We start from the raw sequence: 26,352 nt of genomic DNA, 5'->3' as shown, positions 1-26,352 counted from the left end.
TCAGGTCTGGGACTTTGGATGAAACTTTTGGGAAAGATTCTTTTCCACCAGAGTTGCTCCACCTTGGAGTTGCTGGTGGCTATCTAGGTCTTTCATTGGAGAGAACTCACTTGGAGAAAACTGGAGGAAAAAAGAGACAGAAAGTAGCAGAAACAGAGAGTCACAGAGAAAGAGAAGAGTGATTTCAGTGACATGGTTTTAGGACTTGAATTCAGACAAGCCTGAGGTTCTACTTTTCTTATAACCATTCTTCAGACTTTTCAATTACCTGGGCAAATAATTTCCTTTTTTATCCCTCTTAAGAATGTTTGACTTAGGTTGTAGTCTTTGCATTTGACATGCTTTTGCTGATACCGGAGAAAACAAACTTCTTTGCCACCAGCAGTAATTGAGGGGTGTCCAATATCCTTGAGCACCACGGAAGGTTCCACTGAGGTCCACAGAAGGGACAGGACATGCCCACGGCCACACAGGTGCTGGACAACCAAGTCAGAGGACATACCTCTCCAAATGCAAAGAAGGAGCTAAATGTACACTGTCATGTCCAAAAATATGTATTTTATAAGTAACATGGGGATTGATAGCTGGCTAGGTGAGATGGTCTTTATTATGTGCTATGAGGGATACAAACTGAATCACACGTGAATGCTGGCCTCGAGGTGCTGCTGTCAAAGCTTTTATCTTAAACTTGTATATTTGAGGTGACTTGACAAGGTTTGAGTATCAGTGGAATAGCGGAGAGGAAAGGATGATAGAATTAAGAATGACTGGCTAAAATGATTGAGGTGGGGAGGAGAATCTGATAGGTGAATTCTAGTTCACTGAAGCTTACTTATTATAGGAAGAGCTGTGCAGATGTGCAGGCTTTTTTTTGTTTTCTTTTCTTCCCTCTTTCACTCCTTCCTGCCAGAAGTAGATATTCATAAACTCTGATAGGCCCTGATTGGGAGTGCAGCATGTGACAATGGAATGACAATGTCATAAAACTCTCATTTTTCTAGATTCCAGGGATAAAACAGTGTTTGTGTACTGATTCAAAATTATTTCTATTTGTTTGCTTTTCCTCCACTCGCCATTAATGACAGAAATGCTTAATGTGTCAAAGATTATTTTCTTCAGTACATGCCTCCCCATGTTCTAGATTCTCCTTCCCTGTTCCCTTACTACAAGCCAAAAGCTGATAAGAAAGTAAAATAAAGTACAGACGTTGCGTCTAAGTAAACTTAAAGGTTGTGTTTATTTTTCCCCCGTTTTCTAAATTGTCCGATTTTATCCAGCAGTGACATCAATCTAACCCAAAGGCAATTATCAGATAATCTGATGCATAAATAAGCCCTAGTTTTACTTTGCCAAGCTTCCAATTAAGTGTTTGCTGCATTATTTTATTTTCCTTCTTTATGTCAGAATCCAGGTAAATATCACAAGCCAAGTGGCTGTACTGCTGACTGAAAGATAAGCAAAGAGCTAAATAAGGAAAACAGACTCAAAGACAATTTACTGAACTAGAACAACCTATTCTGATCAGAGAAGATAAGCATCACTTAACATTTGACAAACTGCTATCCACAGAACACATTAATTACCACAGTAACCCAGGGCTGCAGAGCACAAAACTTGTGAATCAGTCCCTTTTGTGGGCATTGGTCACATCCTGTCCCATCAGGCAGTCATTGGATGGCTACTGTGTATAAAACGTGTCCTGACTCTCATTAATACAGAATAGAATTGGGACAAACCCAACCAGCTTTTTCCAGTACAAACTGTGCCTTATAAATAAGATGGAGCAGAAATGTAATTTTATCCCAATGTCCGGTTAATGCGGATTTTTTCAATAGATGGAGTTACACATATGTTGATATATATGTGATCTGATACGTATGCTATTTTGTTGTATTGATAGCAAGCTTAAAATCTTAATATGTCAAATTTTCTGGTGTTAACATCACAGATATTTTTATGCTTAAAAATGTCGAATTTCGTGCCCCAAAAAAGCATTCGTGGGAAGTTTTAATTCATTATTTTGAAGAAAAGTGCTGCTGAAAGTTATGGTACACTTCAGGAAGCTTATGGTGAACATGCTCCATCTCAAGATACTTGTGAACGCTGGTTTAAATGCTTTAAAAGTAATGATTTTGATGTGAAAGACAAAGAAAGTCCAGATCAACCGAAAAAATTTGAAGACCAACAATTACAAGCACTATTAGATGAAGATGCATGTCAAACTGAAAAACAAGTTGCAGAAAGATTAAATGTTGTTCAGCAAAGAATTTCTGATCATTTACAAGCAATGGGAAATATTTTAAAGGGAGGAAAATGGGTGCCACATCAACTGAACAAAAGACAAATGGAAAACTGAAAAGTCATCAGTCAAATGTTGCTTCAATGGCATGAAAGTCTTTTTTGCATCGAATTGTGACTGGCGATGAAAAATGGATTTATTTTGAGAATCCCAAACGCACAAAATCGTGGGTTGATCCAGGTCAACCATCAACATGGACTGCAAGGCCAAATCGCTTCGGAAAGAAGACAATGCTTTGTGTTTGGTGGGATCAGGAAGGTGTGGTGTATTATGAGCTTCTAAAACCAGGTGAAACCATTTATACTGATCGCTGCCAGCAACGAATAATCAATTTGAATCTCACTATGGTCACAAAATGTGCCAGAAGACATGGCAAAGTAATTTTGCTTCAGGATGATGCACCACCCCACATTTCAAAACCAGTTAAAGACACATTAAAAGATCTTGCCTGGCAAGTATTAAGCCACCCACTGTATTCACCAGACCTTGATCCTTAAGATTACCAATTGTCCAATGGATGGCACCTGCACTTTCTGAGAAGCACTTCAAAATGTATGAAGAAGTGGAAAATTGGGTCTCAAAACAAGAAAAGTTCTATTGAGACAGTACACCAAAATTACCTGAAAGATGGGGGAAATGGGTAGCTAGTGATGTACATTACTTTGAAAAAAGCATTTTTGATGTTTCTCTTGAAATTATCATTTTTTGATTACAAAATCCACCTTATTAACCGGTACACCTGGTATATAGGTATCAGTTTCAAATGGGACAAAACACATCAGACATCGTCCTGATGCTTTAGTTGGGCCTGCATCTGTTCACTCTAAGGGATGAAGTATGGACACAGACATGTATGTGTCTGATTGATTGCACAGGCAGAGGAAATGCTGTGAAGAAAAACCAAGCCAGAAGCATCCTTCCAAGTCAGGGCTCAGATAGACCTACCAAGTCTGTCTTTTGACAATGTAATTGGAAAGGGCCCTTAAATTGGACTGGCATCCAAGAACCTCAAAAACCTGGAAGAGAACAGGATGACACTTGGCAAATAACAACTCTACTTTCAGAGAAATGCACAAAAAGTACTAGCATCAGAAATGCCCACCAGGATTTCTGGCCCTATGGGGGTTATGTCAAATACAAGTATTCAAAACATATTGAAGATTCACTATCAGCCTGGCACTCTACAAAAACTTGATAAGAATTATCTCATTTAAACCATCCAATGACTCTATGGTACAGTTTGCAGTTAATCCCATTTTATAGAAGGGAAAATTGAGGCACAAAGAGGCTAAATAACTTGACCAGGGTCTAAAGCTAGTAAGTGGTAGAATCAAAGAAGTATGACCCCAGAGCCTGTCCTCTTATCAGATTTGCTTTGCTGCCTTATGGGGATGAAATTACTGGGCCATGAACACTATTAAAACTCACCAGGGACTGTAGGTCCCACACAGAAACACTTTCCCTGGGATATCCTCTAATACTGTTCTCTCTGCTTTGCTGGAATGTAAATGAGAAAATAACCTGGGTCAACCATGCCCTTGAATTATTTGTGGAAATGTGATAAAAGGTATTGGTTTCCTGCTATTCACTAATGTAATGCAAGGAATGATTTAATTCATTTCTAACTAGCTTTACAAATGAGTTTGGAGGCAGTGCCTCTGGAGCCAGCCTGCCAGGGACAACTACCAGCCTTGGCTCCTACAGCTAATCTGCCTGACCCTCAGACACTTGATCTGTAGAATATAGTTCCCACTTCAGACGACTGCTGTGAAAATTCAAATACTTGGAAGTGTACTGGGCATGGGAAAGCCCTCAATTAACTGTTACCTTGCTTTCTTTAGAAATTAAGTATTGTTTCATAATCTTACACCTAAAATTCTTGTAGCCAGATATACTTTGGAATTAGAATTTGGGGGATTGTTAGAAAGGAAACAGGGCATCTAGACTGGACACGTGTTATGAAAGTCACATAACACGTGTGATTTGGGACAGGGATAGATATGACTTTTTTAAAAAATATATATTTTATTGATTTTTTACAGAGAGGAAGGGAGACGGATAGAGAGCTAGAAACATCGATGAGAGAGAAACATCGATCAGCCGCCTTTTCCACACCTCCTACTGGGGATGTGTCTGCAACCAAGGTAAATGCCCTTGACCGGAATCGAAGCTGGGACCTTTCAGTCGAAGGCCAATGCTCTATTCACTGAGCTAAACCGGTCAGGGCAGACTTTTTAATCTCAGTGGGATATCTAGAGATAAGAAGCCTCATATCAGGTTTTGTGATGAAGTGAATTTGCTTGACACTACAAATAAATAAATAAATAAATAAATAAATAAATAAATAAATAAATAAGCAATCTCATTTTTAAAGCTCTTTGCATTTCTGAATGGTGAACAAGAGACTGTAGATTTTAACTGCACTACAGGGGTTTTACTGGGCATCTGCTCCCAGCATTAGCCATGTCCTCATTGAGGTGGGTCTCTCATTTACTCTTCCAGGACTTGCTCACCTCTGCATGTCTCACTGCAGAAAGGACACTGCAGGCCTGACTCATTGTTTTCTTCCCCACCAAGACTTCTTCCTTCGCCCATATTTCTTCTCTTGAATAATGGCTTCCCAGCATCCAGTCCCTTTGGAATCCCACCTGTCTACCCAGCCAACTGCTCTGAGCTGTTGCTGGTGCTTTCTAACCGTCCCTATACCTCTCCCACATTGTCTGGCTGGGACCCCCATTACTGCTATCCTCATTGGTCATTTCTACCTTTTGAAATCCAAGGATGTGTGTATTAAGAAATACACTCCATTGTAGTAGAGCTCAGGAAGTATGTCTCAGCGCTTTGGCTGTTGCAATGGTGTGAGCACACTCCACCATGACATGCTTCCTCGGCACACCAGGAAGTAGCAATGCCCGCCTGAACTAACTCCTAGAGCCACGTGCACAGTACCCCAGCCTTTCAGCCATTGGTCGCCTATAGCAATGTGTCTCCCTCTGATTGGTCGCCTATAGCAACGTGTCTCCCTCTGATTGGTTGCCTATAGCAACGTGTCTCCCTCTGATTGGTCCCCTCATGCTATATATACCCCTGTAGTTCCTCAATTAAACGGATCTGCGTCAATGAACCTGGTCCCCGGGGTCGTGCATGCAGACGCCCTAGTGCGTTGGGGCCCCGTCGTCCTCACCCCCGAGGGATCCCCTGCTTCACTCCATCTCTTAATGAGAGGCAATTGATGCTTTTTTATTGAAGATTGCTTTGATGATTCCAGAAAGAAGTGTCCTCTCCTCACCTGACATCCTTTTGTTTGTTGCTTCGTTCATACTCCAGTTCTCCTGTTCATTGTGGATATTGGCCGGGAGGCTGTGTAGCATCATGGTCAGGAGTCCAGGCACACGGCCTCCATCCAGTCCTGCCTCTTGCTTTTGCTTATGTGGTCTCTTTATAAGCCTGAGCTTCCTCGTCTGTCAAGTGAAGGGACTAAAACAGCTTCTTCATTATTTAGCTTCCCTCATGGTGACACAGTCACTGGTTTGCTATCTGTAAAGGAAACCATTGAGCAGAGTGCCTGAGAACAGTATTATGTACATTATGCCAGGAGATCTCCACTGAAGAAACATGTCTCGTTCATGGTCCAAATCCTCCACAGTGCTTTTCATAATTTCTCACACATCATAGGAACAATGAACACTTGTCAAATTTAACTTTTCTCCATTATACTCTTCCTTAATATTTAAGTTGCTTCTAGCCCTTTTCGGAGCGAAGGTATCAGATACTCAAAACAATGAAAAGATTATAGACAGAGTAGGAAGATTAGGTTCACAGATATACACAGTGTTTTAATAAATTCTCAAGATTTTCACGGAATTGGCCAGAGCTTTCCTTTCATCATTTTTTAAAAGATGAGTATTTAACAGGTCAAACATGTTTCCAGCTGAATATAAATATAGTTGTGTGAGAGAACCATGGCAGGCATAACTCAATGAGTGGGTAGCTACTGTAGCTTTCTGAAGGGAATAGGTTTGGCAAATTTCACTGTATACGCTTAGCAGCCATGAAAGTTCCTTATCGACTTCTACCTTTTCTGAGGGAGATGGCTGTTAGCCCTGCTTTTCTGAGTAGCAGCAGCTGTCTATGCTTCTAGTTGAAGTTCAGTCAATTTAGTTACTGGTATAAAAGAGCTCCCACGAAACTCTTCTGAAATTTGTAAGCACAGATGCATGGTTAGGGAAAAGTGCCTCCCAGATGAAACTGTGCCCATCTGTAACAGGTAGCCCCGAACTGGCAATCTTCACACTGGGGGAAAGAACCAGCTTCCCTTCTGACCTTGAATATAATAATCAAGAAGACCACACTCTTTTGAAAGAAATAGAGTTCCTCATAAGAAGCGTGCAGGGGACAAGCATAGACTGGAGGTGCCCCCACGTCATAGCTTTGGGACCCTGAGTGAGTCATTAACTTCTCTGGGCTTCTAATCTTTTATCTGAAAACAGGAGAAGACACACTTCAAAAGTTTGTCATGTGGATAAATGAAATACAGAAAGCATTTTGTAAATTCACAAGCACTAATCAAATAATGAGAGGTTAGACAGGGCCAGAGATGATGATTATTTTAAAATCAGAAGACTTTTTGCCTAATTGGTCCTTCATAAAATAATGAATTTGGGGTTTCCTGCTGTGGTGGATTGAAAATAATCACAATTTCTTTGCAGCTTCTCTCATTCAGAGATGTAGTGTATTTCTCCACTACTTGAGTTGGGATTGGTCTTGTGACCTGCTTTGACCTACAGACTATGGCTGAGGTGACAATGTGGGACTTCTGAGCTTAGGTCTCAAGTGGCCTCACCGCTTCCGTTCTCACCATCTTAGAACCCAGCACCCACAGGGAGAACCTGAGCTGGCTCCCTGTCCTCCTGGAGGATGAGAGATCTTGAGGTAAGACAGGGCCAGTCTTCCCAGCCATCTCAGATGTCCCAGCTTAAGTCTGCAAGTGACACAAGTGGAGCAAGAATAAGAACTCAGTGGAGCCTGACTTCTGATCCACAGAATCATAAATGAACAAATAAACAAAAGATTGTGACTTTAAACGCCCGTTTCACAGTGACTTGTTAAGTAACAAAAGCTACCTGATACATCTTCCATGCCTCCTCTCTGACAAGACTCTGATGTATATATCTACACAAAAATAGAACTCAGTGATTTCCAGTGATTTCTGCCGAGATGATGAACAGTTCATGTGAGAGGGAAAGCAGCTGAGGAAGTTGAGTAAAATTTGAGAGAAATAAAATGTGTTTCTGAACGCAGTAACATCTCCTGTGTCTGGAGGATAACCTTGTCATTTCAAAATACAACAGAAAACTGGTTTTATAGGAGGAAAAGTGATGCCTTGCACTGAGATGTACGGACTGTACTCACAACCAAATCCCTCTTCACTCTTGCTTTACACTTAGTTTTAACCAGCTTCATTTCCTTGTTTCTAAGCCAACATAAAAATAGAAGAGGGATACATTGTGCAGACATGAGTTTAGTAATGAGAAATGAGAGATAACTACTCAAAAAAAAAAGAAACAGGGAAGGGGAGAGTGCCAAAAATTACATATGGACCCAAGTGGTACAGGGATTAGTATAGAATCAAACATGTCCGTGTGTCCCAAGAAATAAGCATTGAGGACACCACTGCATTATATCTTGATACAGAAAATTAAATCATATCAGTTCACTTGAGAAAAGGTTTTCAACCAAAAAAAAAATAAACTCAGTTTGGATGCTTCGCTTGGCCAGCCTTCAGTGAGCTGGTCAGCTCAGCCCACACAGTTCCACAGGATCTATCCAGCCTAACTGCTCCAGACCCTCAGTGAGCGCAGACTTGCTCCTCAAACTGCCTGTCACGGCTCCCTGGCTTACATGCCTATGGGTGTCTTTCATTTTTTTCCTACTTCTCTTGGGAATGCTCCCTTAACACCTGGAAGCTTGAAAGGAAAGTAGGTCTAGAACAGGGGTGGGCAACCTTTTTGTGAGTGCGTGCCAAAACCAGCAAAATCTCTGACTCAAAATTCTTCTGCGTGCCAACCCTAATTTTTTGAGAACATTTTATGCCTACTTGGTATCTCTTAAGGTGTACCTATGTGAAGAACCTTGAAGAAATAATAAAATTCACTCGAGCGACAAAAACACAGTATATAATGATGAAAAATACATTTATTTTTTAATGTATACATGTACACTGATAGTCCGACAGAAAACTTTATGACTCCGTTTGACATTATCAGTGGGACTTTTGCTGCTGCATCACTGATGACAGAGATTTTACATCAGGTTTATATTTCATGACCTTCAGAGAGATGCACAAGCTACTACTTTCATCCGTCAGGCTACTCCTATTATGAGACTTAACAAAATGCATCACTGAGAACAAAGATTCACAAGCGTACGTGGATGAAAACATGGAGAGTAACGCTGTTGCAAAGTTTTTTAAACAGAAAAAATTTTCTGGAATGGCATTGGAAGTCCTCAATAGTTTATTTTCGACACTTCTCTCTGGTACTCCTGTTCTTAATCGCTTTTTTCCAATGTTTTCCAAGTCAACTCTAAGGTCAATAAATTTCTTCTTCCAAATTAAGCTACTCCTGAAATTCAATCAACTGCATTTCAAAGTGAGCCATGTCTATTCATGAAAGCATTTTTAAATTTAGCTCCTCCAGTTTTATGCTGACTAGATACCTCATGAATTTTGCTGTCTCTTCCAGGTCTCTGAATTTCGCAAATCTTGAGAAGAACTGCTCAATAGTTGACTTGAGGATGTTTAAAACCAGCTTCTGAAGGCTTTGACAGTCTGTTCTGTCATCTTTTGGGAGGTCTTTGATGTGCCTCTTGAGGTTTGGGAAATATCTAAATCTCTCACCATCCACATCCCTCTTAAAGACTTCCAGTTTCTTTTCAAAAGCCTTTATGTAACCAAACATAACATCAAGTGTCTTACCAGTTCCTTGTAATTTAACATCGAAGTCATTCAAATGTTCACAAAAATTGCAAATTGAAGATTATAAGAGAGGGTTTAGCATGCCAGCAAAAGCTACTGGCGTGCCATCTTTGGCACAGGTGCCAGGGCTTGCCCACCTCTAGTCTAGAAGGAATATAAGTGATGTTAGTAGAAAGATCAAGGTCAAAATTCTTGTTTCAGATGGGATCTGAGTTTGCATTCTTTGATTCAAACCATAGAAACTTATTCTGGCAAACCAGTAGAAAGGGAATTTTCTAAAAGGCTCTGGGGTTGCTTATAGGATCAAACTGAAGGCTGAAGGGCTTGGTTTGAAATATTCCATTGCAAAATGGGAGGACACACAACCCAGATTTGCCACCATATCTTGATTGCACACTATGGCATGAAACAATTCCCCCCCAAAAGTAATTGGGTGCTCTTAGGAATAAATGACTAGTGGTAGAAAACCCCATCAAAAGCCCTGCACACTCAGGACAGTCTATTTAGGCCTTCACTGTGTCCAGCTTGGAATTCTGAGGGGTCCTGGAAGTGCCCACCTACCTTGAGGGCTGAAGATGGTAGGTGAAGGCAAGCTCTCTCTTTCATCAATCACTCTGTCAATTTCACATGGCAGCTCAACTGTATGCCCAGAAGCCAGGCATCTGGAAAGGGGGGCATTCCTCTTTGAACCTGGTAACTCAGATTAGATGCAGTTTTTCTGTTTTGGTCTCTGTTATGCCTCTATCCTCATCTCCCCAGCTACCGCTTTCACAGCCACAGCAGAGGATGACCGAATCAGAGGGTCAGTCACATAGGTATCCAAAACCAGAGAAAGGAAAGGTTTCTATCTCCTTTGCTGCTTGGGTCACTTGAACCTAGAGGAGCCGTTTGGGATGAAAAGAAACAGCTGGAACAGCAGCTGGATTGGTAGCAGAGTACCACAGGACCAAGGTTTGACTGGATTACACAGTACAATTATGTATACTTACAGTTTCACAGAGCTCAAAGCACCCCCCGCCATAACTGACCTAGTATTTGGGGCTTAACAGACCTTAATGAAGCTTCCCATTGTCTCAGCCAGATAGTCATTCTGATTTCTTTCCTTCATTCCTCACTCTGTTATTCTTCAGTAGCGATGATGGGTATGGACTTTTCCAGGTTTTATTTAGGTTGAGCTATTCAAAAAAATAAATATATTTCTTTGTGACGCATGTGTATTTAAATAAAACACTGTGTATATCTGTGAACCTAATCTTCCTACTTTGTCTATAATCTTTTCATTGTTTTGAGTATCTGAGACCTGCACTCCAAAAAAAGGGGTAGAAGCGACTTAAATATTAAAGAAGAGTATAATGGAGAAAAGTTAAATTTGACAAATGTTCATTGTACCTATGTAGTGTGAGAAATTATGAAAAGCACTGTGGAGGATTTGGACCATGAACGAGACATGTTTCTTCAGTGGAGATCTCCTGGCATAATGTACATAATACTGTTCTCAGGCACTCTGCTCAATGGTTTCCTTTACATATAGCAAACCAGTGACTGTGTCACACTGAGGGAAGCTAAATAATGAAGAAGCTGTTTTAGTCCCTTCACTTGACAGACGAGGAAGCCTAGGCTTATAAAGAGACCACATAAGCAAAAGCAAGAGGCAGGACTGGATGGAGGCAGTGTGCCTGGACTCCTGACCATGATGCTACATAGCCTCCCAGCCAATATCCACAATGAACAGGAGAACTGGAGTATGAACGAAGCAACAAACAAAAGGATGTCAGGTGAGGAGAGGACACTTCTTTCTGGAATCATCAAAGCAATCTTCAATAAAAAAGCAGCAATTGCCTCTCATTAAGAGATGGAGTGTATTTCTTAATACACACATCCTTGGATTTCAAAAGGTAGAAATGACCAATGAGGATAGCAGTAATGGGGGTCCCAGCCAGACAATGTGGGAGAGGTATAGGGACGGTTAGAAAGCACCAGCAACAGCTCAGAGCAGTTGGCTGGGTAGACAGGTGGGATTCCAAAGGGACTGGATGCTGGGAAGCCATTATTCAAGAGAAGAAATATGGGCGAAGGAAGAAGTCTTGGTGGGGAAGAAAACAATGAGTCAGGCCTGTAGTGTCCTTTCTGCAGTGAGACATGCAGAGGTGAGCAAGTCCTGGAAGAGTAAATGAGAGACCCACCTCAATGAGGACATGGCTAATGCTGGGAGCAGATGCCCAGTAAAACCCCTGTAGTGCAGTTAAAATCTACAGTCTCTTGTTCACCATTCAGAAATGCAAAGAGCTTTAAAAATGAGATTGCTTATTTATTTATTTATTTATTTATTTATTTATTTATTTATTTATTTATTTATTTATTTGTAGTGTCAAGCAAATTCACTTCATCACAAAACCTGATATGAGGCTTCTTATCTCTAGATATCCCACTGAGATTAAAAAGTCTGCCCTGACCGGTTTAGGTCAGTGGATAGAGCGTTGGCCTGCGACTGAAAGGTCCCAGGTTCGATTCCGGTCAAGGGCATGTACCTTGGTTGCAGACACATCCCCATTAGGAGGTGTGCAGAAGGCGGCTGATCAATGTTTCTCTCTCATCGATGTTTCTCACTCTCTATCCATCTCCCTTCCTCTCTGTAAAAAATCAATAAAAAATATATATTTTTTAAAAAGTCATATATATCCCTGTCCCAAATCCCACGTGTTATGTGACTTTCATAACACGTGTCCAGTCTAGATGCCCTGTTTCCTTTCTAAAAATCCCCCAAATTCTAATTCCAAAGTATATCTGGCTACAAGAATTTTAGGTGTAACATTATGAAACAATACTTAATTTCTAAAGAAAGCAAGTAACAGTTAATTGAGGGCTTTCCCATGCCCAGTATACTTCCAAGTATTTGAATTTTCACAGCAGTCGTCTGAAGTGGGAACTATATTCTACAGATCAAGTGTCTGAGGGTCAGGCAGATTAGCTGTAGGAGCCAAGGCTGGTAGTTGTCCCTGGCAGGTTGGCTCCAAAGGCACTGCCTCCAAATTCATTTGTAAAGCTAGTTAGAAATGAATTAAATCATTCCTTGCATTAGATTAGTGAATAGCAGGAAACCAATACCTTTTACCACATTTCCACAATTAATTCAAGCCATGGCGGCTCTCAGTCCTGTCCCCAGGGGCTCTGCCTCTCTGAGTCCCAGCAACCACTGCAAACCTCAGACAGAAAGTTGCCTTCCAGTTCCAACCGAAGCCAGACAGTCCTGCTTCTCCCTTTTGAGTTGGGTCCCTAAAGACTCGCTCGGATCTGGAACTCAGAGTCTGCGACTCCCTCCCGATTGAAAACGCCAATCGCGCCCTCCGCCGCCAGCCTGCTCAGCACGCGCTCTGCACCTCAGTATTTGACTTCAGCACTGCGCCTCCTCTTAGTGTCGATATGATATTCCTTTTCCTCCTAGTTGTAGGACTTCCACTCAGCCAGTGTTCCTGTGGTTCTGGATGATGTCCATTCCGTCTTTTAGTTTCACTTTTGAATTGGTTGTTCTAGGCAGCAAACTCTGGCGTTAACCTATGCCGCCAACTTGGTTCTTTTTCCAATCCTTGTTTCTTGCTTATCAGTGTTTCTCTGTCCCTCTCCTCTCCCTTCCTTTCTATATCTAAAATTTAAATATATATATATATATGTTTATTTATTTAATTAAGTATCTGCCGGATCCTAAATCAGCTCATTCTTCCCTACAAGCCTTTGCACAATCTGTATAATTTGTTTATTTTTTAACTTAAATTGCTCTTTGAGTGATAAATATTAACTTACCTGTGAGAGAAGGTGATTCTGAGGGATTGCAACATAACTTTGGAAACTGGAGAGTGTAGAGCCCATGGTGTAGTAGAAACTGCTTTCCCTAGAGAAACCCTGTTTCTAATGTCTAAAAACCCAAAGTAGGAAGCATGAATCAACCAACTCGCAGTATTTCCTTTTCTTTTTCCCCCCCTCACCCTATGATTCTTTTTCCATTTACTTCTAGAGAGAGTTGAATGGTGGGAGGAGTTGGAGAGAGAGGGAGAGAGGGAAAGGAACATCCGCAAGGGAGAGACACATCAATTATTTGCCTCCCTTATGTGCCCTGACATGGCCCTGGTATTAAACCTGCAACTGAGGTCTTTGCTCTTGACCATAATAGAACCATTATGGCCCCTGGAGGCAAAGCTCTAACCACTGCATTATCTGGCCAGGTCTTGCAGTCTTGCTTAAAACACAGGAATCCAATAGGGGCATCTTGGAGGCTTATTTTGGCTTTCTAGAGAAGATTTATTGAGCTTGATTTATTGTGAAAGTCTGAAGCTCCTCAGAATCTCAAATTTTATCCCTTTTATTCCATATCTTTTCTCTTTGTTGTAAATTTTGGGCATATCCTCTGAAATTCTGTGGATGCTTATCATCAACACGGCTTCTGTGTATGTCATTTTCTTCTGGGGTACTATCATTGTGGTGAGTATACTAAAGTACCTTACAGATACATTTCTAAGAAACAGTGTCAGCCACTGGACTTTTTATTTGCATTCAGTTCTGGAAATTTCCCTCTGGTACAGAGGAACCCATCAGAAGGGAATCTGGGGCTCAAGGCAAAATGTGAGGCCACCTGCAGAGAAGGTCAAGTCCGTCCACAGTGCCCACAGTTCAGCTATGATCCCACTTTCTCATCCTGGCTGTCAAAACCAACCACAGTGACTATCATCAGCTTCCTGGTCAAAGAACATGCTGAACTGTGGGTTCCACCCCAGTCAGTGGCCTGTGGGAGGCAGCCTATCGATGATTCTCTCTCATCATTGATGTTTCTATCTCTCTCTCTCTCCCTAACCTCTCTGCAGTCAATAAAAACATTTTCAAATGTATTTTTAAAATCAATAATATGTAAACAAAACTTTAAAAGAAATATTTAAAACTTGCATTTCCCAATTAGTTTACTATTTTATGATAAACTGGAGGCCTGGGGCACAAAATGCATGCATGGGTAGCATCCCCAGACCTGGCCAGCAATCAGGGCTGATGGGGGCCTTTCTTCACGCCATGCCGCCCCCTGGTGGTCAGCACATGTCATAGAGAGGGGTCAGTATCCCAGTCAAACTCTCCTGGGGAGAACTTGCATAGTAGGCTTTTAGATATATAGATATTCTTGGGGATACCGATTGCTACCTTATCAATACGTGGGAAATAAAATATGATGATTTGCTACTGAAATATCTTATCATATCCTTTTTCAGTGCCATCATTTCGGCATTTTGAAACTAACCACAACGAGGGTATTTACATGAGGGAAGTTAACAAAGATTACAAACCTAGACTTCATTTAATGTATTACTGAATGCTTATACTTAGAAATGTGTGGTGGAGAATGTGAACAATGCATATAAAACCTGTAAGTATATGGTACATGTGGATTTAAATTGTACATAGGTTAAAAATTGAGAAAAATATTTTCCTTACAGTATTCAAAACCCATAGTTCCATACAGTAAGAAGTCATTGTGTTATTGAGGAATGAGTGAAATTCAAATATATAGGTTAGATTGTGAAATGTCCTCTTATTGGTAAAAACTAAAAAGAAATTTTAAAAATAGGCAAATTTCTGAGCCAACATCTTAACAAAGGAGATAAAGAAAATGGAAGTAAATGTATGAAAAAAATGTTCAGCACAATAAATTCTTGGGAAATGAAATGAAAGCAAAAGCAAGTTCATATGTACATAATTCCAGACCTATTATTTAAAAAGATGAACTATTGCATGTCATTGCAGAGTTGAACAAAAACTGGAATTTCTGTATGCTGGGCATGGGTGGGAAGGCAAAGTGCATGACAATTTTAAATCACAGTTCTGCATATGTTAAAATGTGAAACATTCACATACACTGCAACAGTTTGATTAGAATGCATATCTATAGAAATAACTGAATGCAAATGATCCAGATTTATTTATAACTAGAGGCCTGTTACACAAAAATTTGTGCACTGGGGGCGGGGGCGGGGGTGTCACTAGCCTGGCCTGCACCCTCTAAAATCTGGGACCCCCGGAAGGATGTCCTACTGCCGGTTTACAGGGATCAGGCCTACAGTGGCAGTCATACATCCCACTGACAATCTGGAACATCTGGCTCCTAACCAGTCACCTGCGTGGCTACCTGATTGCCTCGAACCATTCTCCCTGCCAGCCTGCTTGCCCCCAATTCCCCGCCCCCACCGCTGGCCTATTCGCCCCCAAATGCCTCCCCAACAGCCTGATCACATCCTACTGCCTCCTGTACGTGCCCTCACCCGACTACCGCCTCTACCAGCCTGCTCTCCCTTAACTGTCCCCACCCCCCCTCTGGCCTGCTTGCCCACAACTGCCCGCCTGCAGCCTGCTCACTCCAAATGGCTCCATCTCCTATTTCAGTTGTGTCCTTTCCACCCCTAAGTTAATGTCATGTCCTTAATATGTGGTTATCAGATGTCTCTGAGACTGAGCTGGGAAACCTGTCACATTTCTCTTTCCTTTCCTTTCATCTCAGGATAACTGAGCTCTGCGGTTTGTGTGGGACCAAAGGCCCTGGGAATACAATGCTGAGCCCTCTGAACTCATTTTATTCTTTATTATATTATTTGATTCCTGGGGCTGAATTCAACATGAAAGTAGAAGAAAATATACCCTTAGATATAGAATCTGAGTCATTACCCAGAGATTTCTGTGGGAGTTGACACTGAGGCATGAGACACATGTGTTTATTGCTCAGTTTCCTCAACTATGGAACAGAGGTTGATCCTGCCCCTCGGATCCTTTGGAGGTTGGATCTGCTGCATCCAGAGGGATTAACTGGCAGCTCTGAGAGTAAGATCAGAAGTCAGCAGACACTTGTTTCCTTTACCCAGACAGAGTTAGAAAAACATAACTCCTTTTATCATAACAGCAGCAAGGGCCATGCCTGTGGGAGGAGGAGCAGGGAACCAGTGCTTCCCCCATGCCCCTTCCACGCCCTCCCTCCCTGCACTGGTCCAGCTGCTATCACTATAGTGGAACCTATCAACTCAGGCTCTGCCCGCCCCCCCCCCCCCCCCATGTCACAGGAGGATAATTCGTAGTTTCTTACAGACACAGAAGCAGTTATGGAGTAGAGAGGTGGCGGTTTTTCTCTGAGCAGACGCTGAAGGCCTTGCTGAAGCGTCCACTCTGGAACCTGCAAGTCTGAGTCCTGGGAGGTGGCACAGTGGAGGCGCCACACTCCTTTCAGTAGAAACTGAAGATCCATAGGAGCCTGCTGGCTCAGGGGAAGGACCAGGAAGTCGGCCTTGCGCCTATTCACCAATCCCCAGTCCTGCTTTACTGATCGCACATCCTAAGCCCCACGCCGCCCTGGGCCGCTCATGGGTGCCAGGATGGTGCTCCAGCTGTACTTCCCTGACTAAAGTATGAAAGTTAACCACCAACTGTATTGGTGGCAAATTTGCACATTGCTCTGATTTGCCAATGTGAGGCATAGCGAAGTACAGTCAACTACTACATTTGTCTATTATTAGAGAGGATACCCCTAACCTGGAAATAAACAATTTTATAGACAGACCAATAGTTGAAGTAGTTACTCATAGAATGCAATACTAATCAGGAAAAAAACCAAATTCAATATTCACATAAGCATTTGTGTTGAATCTCAAAATATCTGTGTAGCACTGTCTGGTTTGGCTCAGTGGACAGAGGAGCGTCGGCCCGTGGACTGAAGTGTCACAGGACAAATTCCAGTCAAGGGCACATGCCTGGGTTGAAAGCTTGATCCCCAGTAGGGAGCATGAGGAGGCAGCTTATCAATGATTCTCTCACATCATTGATGTAAATCTCTCTCCCTCTCTCTTCCCCATCCTCTCTCCCTCTCTCTCCCCCCCTTCCTCTCTGATCACAAATAAAACATATTTTAAAATATATCTGTGTAGCATTATGAACACCAGTGTTGGTTAAATAGTACACACCATATACACATAGTAAACTATGAAGAATATGAACTAATCGAATGTAAATGATGGAAAATTAATGATTGCATGAAAGACTGGGAAAGTCAGAAAGAGGGATTATAAAAGGGCAAGAGGAAAATGAAGAGTGTGGAAATTGTAGGGTTAGAGTTGGTATGGAAAATAATAACAAATAAAAATACAGGAATAAACTCTGCTTTCACCTTGTGCTTCAGTTGGGTGGGTGACATCCAGGGAACTAAAAGGTTCCTGGTTGAATTCCAGGTCAGTGCACAGACCAGCCAGGGTCCGCAGGAAGGGGTGTGTGGGACAGAGCTCATGGATGTTTATCTCTCTCTCCCACCAGAGGCTTCCTCTTTTCCTAGGTAAACTGAAAAAAAGGTATTTCTAAAATTATTTTTTAAAAGAACAAGACTTGTGTTTTCTGTCTTACAACTGAAAGTCTACTTTTGCCACACTTTGTATATAGTGACAGATAAGAGTATTTCACGTTGATCTCTTCCCCTTATCGCTGTTTCTCAGTCTTTGGGTCTGTCCCTTTTCATCAGTCTATGTTGTTCTCTATAATCCGAAAATGAGTGAGATCATGTGGTATTTATCTTTCTCTGACTGGCTTACTTCACTTAGCATAATGCTCTCCAGTTCCATCCATGCTGTTGCGAAAGGCAAGAATTCCTTTTTTTTCTTTACCGCAGCATATTATTCCATTGTGTATATGTACCACAGTTTTCTAATCCACTCATCTGCTTATGGGCACTTAGGCTGTTTCCAAATCTTAGCTATGGTGAATTGTGCTGCTATGAACATAGGGGTGCATATATCCTTTCTGATTGGCGTTTCTGATTTCTTGGGATATATTCCTAGTAGTGGGATCACTGGGTCAAATGGGAGTTCCATTTGTAGTTTTTTGAGGTAGCTCCATACTGTTCTCCACAGTGGCTGCACCAGTCTGCATTCCCACCAGCAGTGCACAAGTGTTCCTTTTTCTCCACATCCTCTCCAACACTTATTGTTTGCTGATTTGTTGATGATAGCCATTCTGACCGGTGTGAGATGATAACGCATTGTCGTTTTGATTTGCATCTCTCGTATAATTAGTGACTTTGAGCATGTTTTCATATGTCTTTCGGCCTTCTGTATGTCCTCTTTCGAAAAGTGTCTATCTAGATCCGTTGCTCATTTTTTAATTGGATTGTTTATCTTCCTTTTGTTAAGTTTCATGAGATCCCTGTAAATGTTGGATATTAAACCCTTAGCGGTGGTATCATTGGCAAATATGTTCTCCCATGTAGTGGGTCTTCTTGTTGTTTTGTTGATGGTTTCCTTTGCTGTGCAAAAGCTTTTTATTTTGATGTAGTTCCATTTGTTTTTTTTCTCTTTAGTTTCCATTGCCCTAGGAGCATCATCAGAGAAGAAATTCCTTCGGGATATGTTTGCGATTTCGCTGCCTGTGGATTCCTCTAGTATTTTTATGGTTTCCCGTCTTACATTTAAGTCTTTTATCCATTTTGAGTTTATTTTTGTGTATGGTGTGAGTTGGTGGTCTAGTTTCATCTTTTTCCATGTATCTGTCCAATTTTCCCAACACCATTTATTGAAGAGACTGTCTCCATTCCATTGTATGCTCTTGCCTCCTTTGTCGAATATTAATTGGGCATAGTGGTTTGGGTCGATTTCTGGGGTCTCCATTCTATTCCATTGATCTACATGTCTGTTCTTGTGCCAGTACCAAGCTGTTTTAAGAACAGTGGCTTTGTAATACAGTTTGATATCTGGTATTGAGATCCCAACTACTTTGTTCTTTCTAAGGATTGCTGCAGCTATTCGGGGTCTTTTTTTATTCCAGATGAATTTTTGGAACGTTGTTCTAGATTTGTGAAATATGCCGTTGGTAAATTAATAGGGATTGCATTGAATCTATAAATTGCCTTGGGTAGTATGGACATTTTGATGATGTTGATTCTACCAATCCATGAACACGGTATGTTCTTCCATCTGTTTATGTCTTCCTCTATCTCTTTTTTCAGTGTCCTGTAGTTTTTGGCATATAAGTCTTTTACCTCCTTAGTTAAGTTTATTCCTAGGTATTTTAATTTTTTTGGTGCAATGGTAAATGGGATTGCTTCTGTAGTTTCACTTTCTGTAAGTTCACTATTGGTGTAAAGAAATGCCATGGATTTCTTAGCATTGATTTTGTATCCTGCTACATTGCCGAATTCATTTATTAAGTCTAATAATTTTTTGATGGAGTCTTTAGGGTTCTGTATGTACAGTATCATGTCATCTGCAAATAAGGACAGTTTTACTTCTTCTTTTCCAATCTGGATGCCTTTTATTTCTTCTTCTTTTTTTTTAGATTTTATTTATTTATTTTTTTTAATTAAATCTTTATTGTTCAGATTATTACATTTGTTCCTCTTTTTTCACCCCCTTAACTCCCCTCCTCCCAGTTCCCACCCCACCCTCCGCCCTCACTCCCCACCCACTGTCCTCATCCATAGGTGCACGATTTTTGTCCAGTCTCTTCCCACATCTCCCACACCCCTTTCCCCCCCAAGAATAGTCAGTCCATTCCCTTTCTATGTCCCTGATTCTATTATAATCAACAGTTCATTCTGTTCATCAGATTATTTATTCACTTGATTCTTAGATTCACTTGTTGATAGATGCATATTTGTTACTCATAATTTGTATCTTTACCTTTTTCTTCCTCTTCCTCTTCTTAAAGGCTACCTTTCAGCATTTCATATAATACTGGTTTGGTGGTGATGAACTCCTTTAGTTTTTTCCTTATCTGTGAAGCTCTTTATCTGACCTTCAATTCTGAATGATAGCTTTGCTGGATAAAGTAATCTTGGTTGTAGGTTCTTGGTATTCATCACTTTGAATATTTCTTGCCACTCCCTTCTGGCTGCAAAGTTTCTGTTGAGAAATCAGCTGACAGTCGTATGGGTATTCCCTTGTAGGTAACTGAGTTTCTTTCTCTTGCTGTTTTTAAGATTCTCTCTTTATCTTTTGCTCTTGGCATTTTAATTATGATGTGTCTTGGTGTGGTCCTCTTTGGATTCCTTTTGTTTGGGGTTCTCCGCGCTTCTTGGACCTGTAAGTCCATTTCTTTCACCAGGTGGGGGAAGTTTTCTGTCATTATTTCTTCAAATAGGTTTTCAATATCTTGCTCTCTCTCATCTTCTGGCACCCCTATAATTCTGATGTTGGTACGCTTGAAGCTGTCCCAGAGGCTCCTTACATTATTCTCGCATTTTTGGATTCTTTTTTCATTTTGCTTTTCCGGTTGGATGTTTTTTGCTTCCTCGCATTTCAAATCATTGACTTGATTCTAGCGCTCCTCTGGTCTGCTGTCGGGCGTCTGTATAATATTCGTTATTTCAGTCCGTGTATGCTTAATTTCTAGTTGGTTCCCCAATATAAGATCGAGGGTCTTATTAGTTTTCGTGTAGATCTCATTAAGTTTATCGGCAGCTTCTAAACAGTTCTTGAGAGACCTTAAAAGTGTGGTTCTGAACTCTATTTCTTCCATTGACAATTTTGTCCTGTTTCTTTGTCTCCGCATTTTGTTATGCTTCCTTGGTGCACCCCCTAGTGGTCTTTGTTCGCAGTCTTATAGTTAAATCTTGATTGTTGTAGCTAATTCCAGGGAGGGTTTGACCTCCAGGCCAAGTGGCTATGAGAATCAGCTGTGTCAGCAGTGAGAGAACTTCTGTCCTCTAGGGAGGTGCTAAACTAGCCTTTGCCTGAGGCTATCTGGCAAATGCCTCTGTGCAGGGCTTGGGTGGGGTGGGTCGCACAGGATCAACAGGGTGGGCCTGTCCCCAGGGGCTCTGCCTCTCTGAGTCCCAGCACCCGCTGCAAAGCTCTGAGAGAAAGCTGCACTCGCTCTGACCGAAGCCAGACAGTCCCGATTCTCCCGTTTGAGTCTGGGTCCCTAAAGACTCGCCCGGATCTGGAGCTCAGAGTCTGCGACTCCCTCCTGATTGAAAACGCCAACCGCGCCCTTCGCTGACAGCCGGCTCCGCGCACTCCGCACCTCTGAATTTGACTTCAGCACTGCGCCTCCTCTGAGTGTCCGTGTGCGTTTCTCTTTCCTCCTAGTTGTAGGACTTCCACTCAGCCAGCGTTCCTGTGGTTCTGGGTGATGTCCCTTCCGTTTTTTGGTTTCACTTTTGAAGTAGTTGTTCAAAGCAGCAAACTCCGGCGTTAACCTATGCCGCCATCTTGGTTCCCCTATTTCTACTTGTCTGATCGCAACGGCTAGTACTTCCAGTACTATGTTGAACAGGAGTGGTAAGAGGGGGCATCCCTGTCTTGTTCCTGTTTTTAGGGGGAATGGTTTTAGTTTTTGCCCATTGACTATGATGTTGGCTGTGGGTTTGTCATATATGGCTTTTATTATGTTGAGGTATGATCCCCCAATTCCTATCTTGCTGAGAGTTTTTATCAAGAAAGGGTGTTGGATTTTGTCAAATGCTTTTTCCGCATCAATTGATATGACTATGTGATTTTATTCTCTCAACCGAAGGACTTGTATACATGTATATAAGCCAAACCAATGGACATGGACAACAGGGGGATGGGAGCATGAGTGTGCGGGGCGGGGGGGGGAGGTTGGGGGTTAATGGGGGGGATGAGGACACATTTGTAATACCTTACCTAATAATAAAAAAAAGAGTATTTCACGAGTGATGGCTTCACAGCTTTAGTGCACTTTCTTGCATGTCAGTTTCTATATCCTGAGAGGAACATCATTGTCTCAGCGGAAGCAAATATTGGCAGGCAGTGAAGACTACTGTCTTCGAATCCAAAGGATTGATGACTGGTTACAAAAGACACCTCCTGGGACTGTTTACAGGATTATCCTTCTTTTAGCTTTGAGTTCTTACATATTGAGAAATGACTTTGTGGTGAACACCTTACAAAGACCAGGGGAATCCACAAATTCATTACATAATTTTATCTGCCAATGACTTCAGCTACAGGAAACATTTTTGGGGGTGCTGAGAATCTCTGCAAAGAAAGGTCACACAAGAGACAGGCCCAGGAACATCTGTGGATTTATGTTCAGAAGAGACACTTTCCATATAATTTACTGCAGTCTCTATGAATACAGTGTTTCTGTCTCAATGGTAGGTTAACCTCAAAGTCTTACAACAAATGCCACAAGACTATGAAATTTCGTACTTCATGGCACTTGGCTTCTTTGCACTATGTGGGGAGGAGTTCCCCTAAACATTGATAAGATTTAAGTAATACATACTGTGAACAAAGAACATAATTCATATTGTACATGGAAGGAGAGCAAAGGCCTCCTCTTCTGGGTGACCATTGACCCCACTCATAACCAAGGTACCAGGATATAAATTAATACCACAAAGGTATGCAATCTTTCTTTCAACACCTTGGGCAGCAATGCAAAATAAGCCAGTTTTGGATGAAGAATGATTTTCTGCCGGCATATTCTCCTTTCCAAAGCACTGAAGCTTTAATGTCGCCACAATATTGGTTCACATCTACATGCTGACAAATCACAACAGTGCTTTCAAACCATTGAAGGCAGTGAATAGAACCATCACAATTAAAGGTTCAACAGGAAAAAAAACGTTTAACAAAATATCATAAACCTGAGCCAGAGATTTCAGATCGGTGAAATAGAACCTAAGCCAATCATCACAACATACTGTGAGAACCACGAACTCCCTGAAAGAGGTACCACTTCTTTTCTGAGGTTGGGTGTACTGAAAAAACCATGGACCAGGCCCATTCCCTAGTCAGAGAGAAAGGAATGAAGATCCTGCCAAGAGTTCACAGTATTCAGTATTTATTCAAGCTCAAGGGAGCACACAGAGATTGTGACTGATTCACAATTTTCAGTTGAGCCAGGTGGTAGAGGTGAAATCACTTCAGCCACAATCACTCATAGTGACATCAATCGAATAGGAGGCCTGGACAGAATGGCAAGTTCGAGTAGCTCCTTAAAGACTCACTTGTACCTGAAACTTATGAGGAATCTAGCAGAGTGTCTGTCCTGATAAAAAGGGATCATATTAAGGCAACGGTGTATCATAGAGTCTCTTTCAGTGTTGTTATTCTGAGTAAGAAAAATGAAACATTCCCTTCACATTTATGGCTTTTCTCCAGTGTGAAGTCGCAGGTGTCTCATCAGTCTATATTTTCAACTAAAATATTTCCCAAATCCGTACACTCATAAGGCTTTTCCGCAAAGTGAACTTGCTTGTGGACAAGGAGGTGACCATTTTGCCTAAAAGACTTCCCACATTCACCACACACATAAGGCTTTTCTCCAGTGTGAACTCTCTTATGGATAAGGAGCTGAAAATTTTGACTAAAGTACTTCCCACATTCTCAACATTCATAAGGTTTTTCTCCAGTGTGAAATCTCTTGTGGCTAAGAAGGGAATTATAGTAGGTAAAAGACTTCCCACATTCACCACATTCATAACGTTTTTCTCCAGTGTGAAGTCTCTTGTGGATACGGAGGTGACTATTTTGCCGAAAGGATTTTCCACATTCACCATATTTATAAGGTTTTTCTCCAGTGTGAACTCGGTTGTGGATAAGGAGGTGACTATTTTGCCTAAAAGGCTTCCCACATTCACCACATTCATAAGGTTTTTTTCCAGTGTGAACTCTGTTGTGTATAAGGAGCTGCTTATTATCCCTAAAAGACTTCCCACATTCACCACACTCATAAGGTTTTTCTCCAGTGTGAACTCTGTTGTGGACAAGGAGCTGCTTATTATCCCTAAAAGACTTCCCACATTCACCACACTCATAAGGTTTTTCTCCAGTGTGAAATCTGTTGTGGATAAGGAGCTGCTTATTATCCCTAAAAGACTTCCCACATTCACCACATTCATAAGGTTTTCCTCCAGTGTGAACTCTGTTGTGGATAAGGAGCTGCTTATTATCCCTAAAAGACTTCCCACATTCACCACACTCATAAGGTTTTTCTCCAGTGTGAAATCTGTTGTGGATAAGGAGCTGCTTATTATCCCTAAAAGACTTCCCACATTCACCACATTCATAAGGTTTTCCTCCAGTGTGAACTCTGTTGTGGATAAGGAGCTGCTTATTATCCCTAAAAGACTTCCCACATTCACTACATTCATAAGGTTTTTCCCCAGTGTGAACATGCTTGTGGATAAGGAGCAGCTTATTATCCCTAAAAGACTTCCCACATTCACCACATTCATAAAGTTTTTCTACAGTGTGAACTCTTTTGTGTATAAGGAGCTGACTATTTTGCCTAAAAGACTTCCCACAATCACCACATTCATAAGGTTTTTCTCCAGTTTGAACTCTCTTGTGGATAAGTAGGTGATCATTTTGCCTAAAGGACTTTCCACATTCACCACATTCATAAGGTTTTTCTCCATTGTGAACTCTCTTGTGGATAAGGAGGTGACTATTTCTCCTAAAATACTTCCCACATTCACTACATTCATAAGGTTTTTCTCCAGTGTGAATTCTCTTGTGGATAAGGAGCTGCTTATTATCCCTAAAAGACTTCCCACATTCACCACACTCATAAGGTTTTTCTCCAGTGTGAACTCTGTTGTGGATAAGGAGCTGCTTATTATCCCTAAAAGACTTCCCACATTCACCACACTCATAAGGTTTTTCTCCAGTGTGAACTCTGTTGTGGACAAGGAGCTGCTTATTATCCCTAAAAGACTTCCCACATTCACCACACTCATAAGGTTTTTCTCCAGTGTGAACTCTGTTGTGGATAAGGAGCTGCTTATTATCCCTAAAAGACTTCCCACATTCACCACATTCATAAGGTTTTCCTCCAGTGTGAACTCTGTTGTGGATAAGGAGCTGCTTATTATCCCTAAAAGATTTGCCACATTCACCACATTCATAAGGTTTTTCTCCAGTGTGAACTCTGTTGTGGATAAGGAGGTGACTATTTTGCCTAAAAGACTTCCCACATTCACTACATTCATAAGGTTTTTCCCCAGTGTGAACATGCTTGTGGATAAGGAGCAGCTTATTATCCCTAAAAGACTTCCCACATTCACCACATTCATAAAGTTTTTCTACAGTGTGAACTCTTTTGTGTATAAGGAGCTGACTATTTTGCCTAAAAGACTTCCCACAATCACCACATTCATAAGGTTTTTCTCCAGTGTGAACTCTCTTGTGGATAAGTAGGTGATTATTTTGCCTAAAGGACTTTCCACATTCACCACATTCATAAGGTTTTTCTCCATTGTGAACTCTCTTGTGGATAAGGAGGTGACTATTTCTCCTAAAATACTTCCCACATTCACTACATTCATAAGGTTTTTCTCCAGTGTGAATTCTCTTGTGGATAAGGAGCTGCTTATTATCCCTAAAAGACTTCCCACATTCACCACACTCATAAGGTTTTTCTCCAGTGTGAACTCTGTTGTGGATAAGGAGCTGCTTATTATCCCTAAAAGACTTCCCACATTCACCACACTCATAAGGTTTTTCTCCAGTGTGAACTCTGTTGTGGATAAGGAGCTGCTTATTATCCCTAAAAGACTTCCCACATTCACCACATTCATAAGGTTTTTCTCCAGTGTGAACTCTCTTGTGGATTAGAAGAGAATAATTGCGGTTAAATGCTTTCCCACATTCGCTGCACACATAGGGCTTCTCTCCAGTGTGACTTCTCATATGGATAAGGAGCTGACTATTATCCCTAAAAGACTTCCCACATTCACCACATTCATAAGATTTTTCTCCAGTGTGAACTCTCTTGTGGATAAGAAGGGAATTATTGCGGGTAAAAGCTTTCCCACATTCACAACACTCATAAGGCTTTTCTCCACTGTGAATTCTCTGATGTCGAATGAGTTTGGAACTCTCACTGAAGGACTTCCCACAATCTATGCACTCATACTGCTTTCCTCCTGAGTGAACTCTTTTATGTCGAATGAGGTTAAAGATTCCTCCATAATTTTTCCTACATTTGCCACACTCTCCAGAACACACATCCTGACATCCAACAACTTTCAAGTTGTGGCTAGCAGCGTTTTCACATTCACTCCCCTGTTGATGACTTTTTCCATTGAGAAATTCCTGTGAAATCT

At 41.4% G+C, this 26,352-nt stretch overlaps 1 protein-coding gene across 1 annotated transcript; it reads right to left on the bottom strand.

The window, feature by feature from the left end:
• On the bottom strand, positions 1 to 26,083 carry LOC132223046 (zinc finger protein 345-like; the record flags this gene model as incomplete). The annotated part of the gene is made up of 5 exons (XM_059678423.1): positions 1 to 120; positions 1,346 to 1,445; positions 3,245 to 3,315; positions 23,852 to 24,256; positions 24,587 to 26,083. Coding segments are annotated over 5 exons (2,193 nt in total), but the record flags the coding sequence as incomplete, so codon positions are not given.
• Between the last annotated feature and the right edge of the window lie 269 nt (positions 26,084 to 26,352).

Source organism: Myotis daubentonii, chromosome 21, assembly GCF_963259705.1.
Source record: "Myotis daubentonii chromosome 21, mMyoDau2.1, whole genome shotgun sequence".
In the NCBI taxonomy this organism is placed as follows: domain Eukaryota; kingdom Metazoa; phylum Chordata; class Mammalia; order Chiroptera; family Vespertilionidae; genus Myotis; species Myotis daubentonii.
Note: the sequence above shows the minus strand (reverse complement) of the source record. Positions and strands in the feature narration are given on the sequence as shown.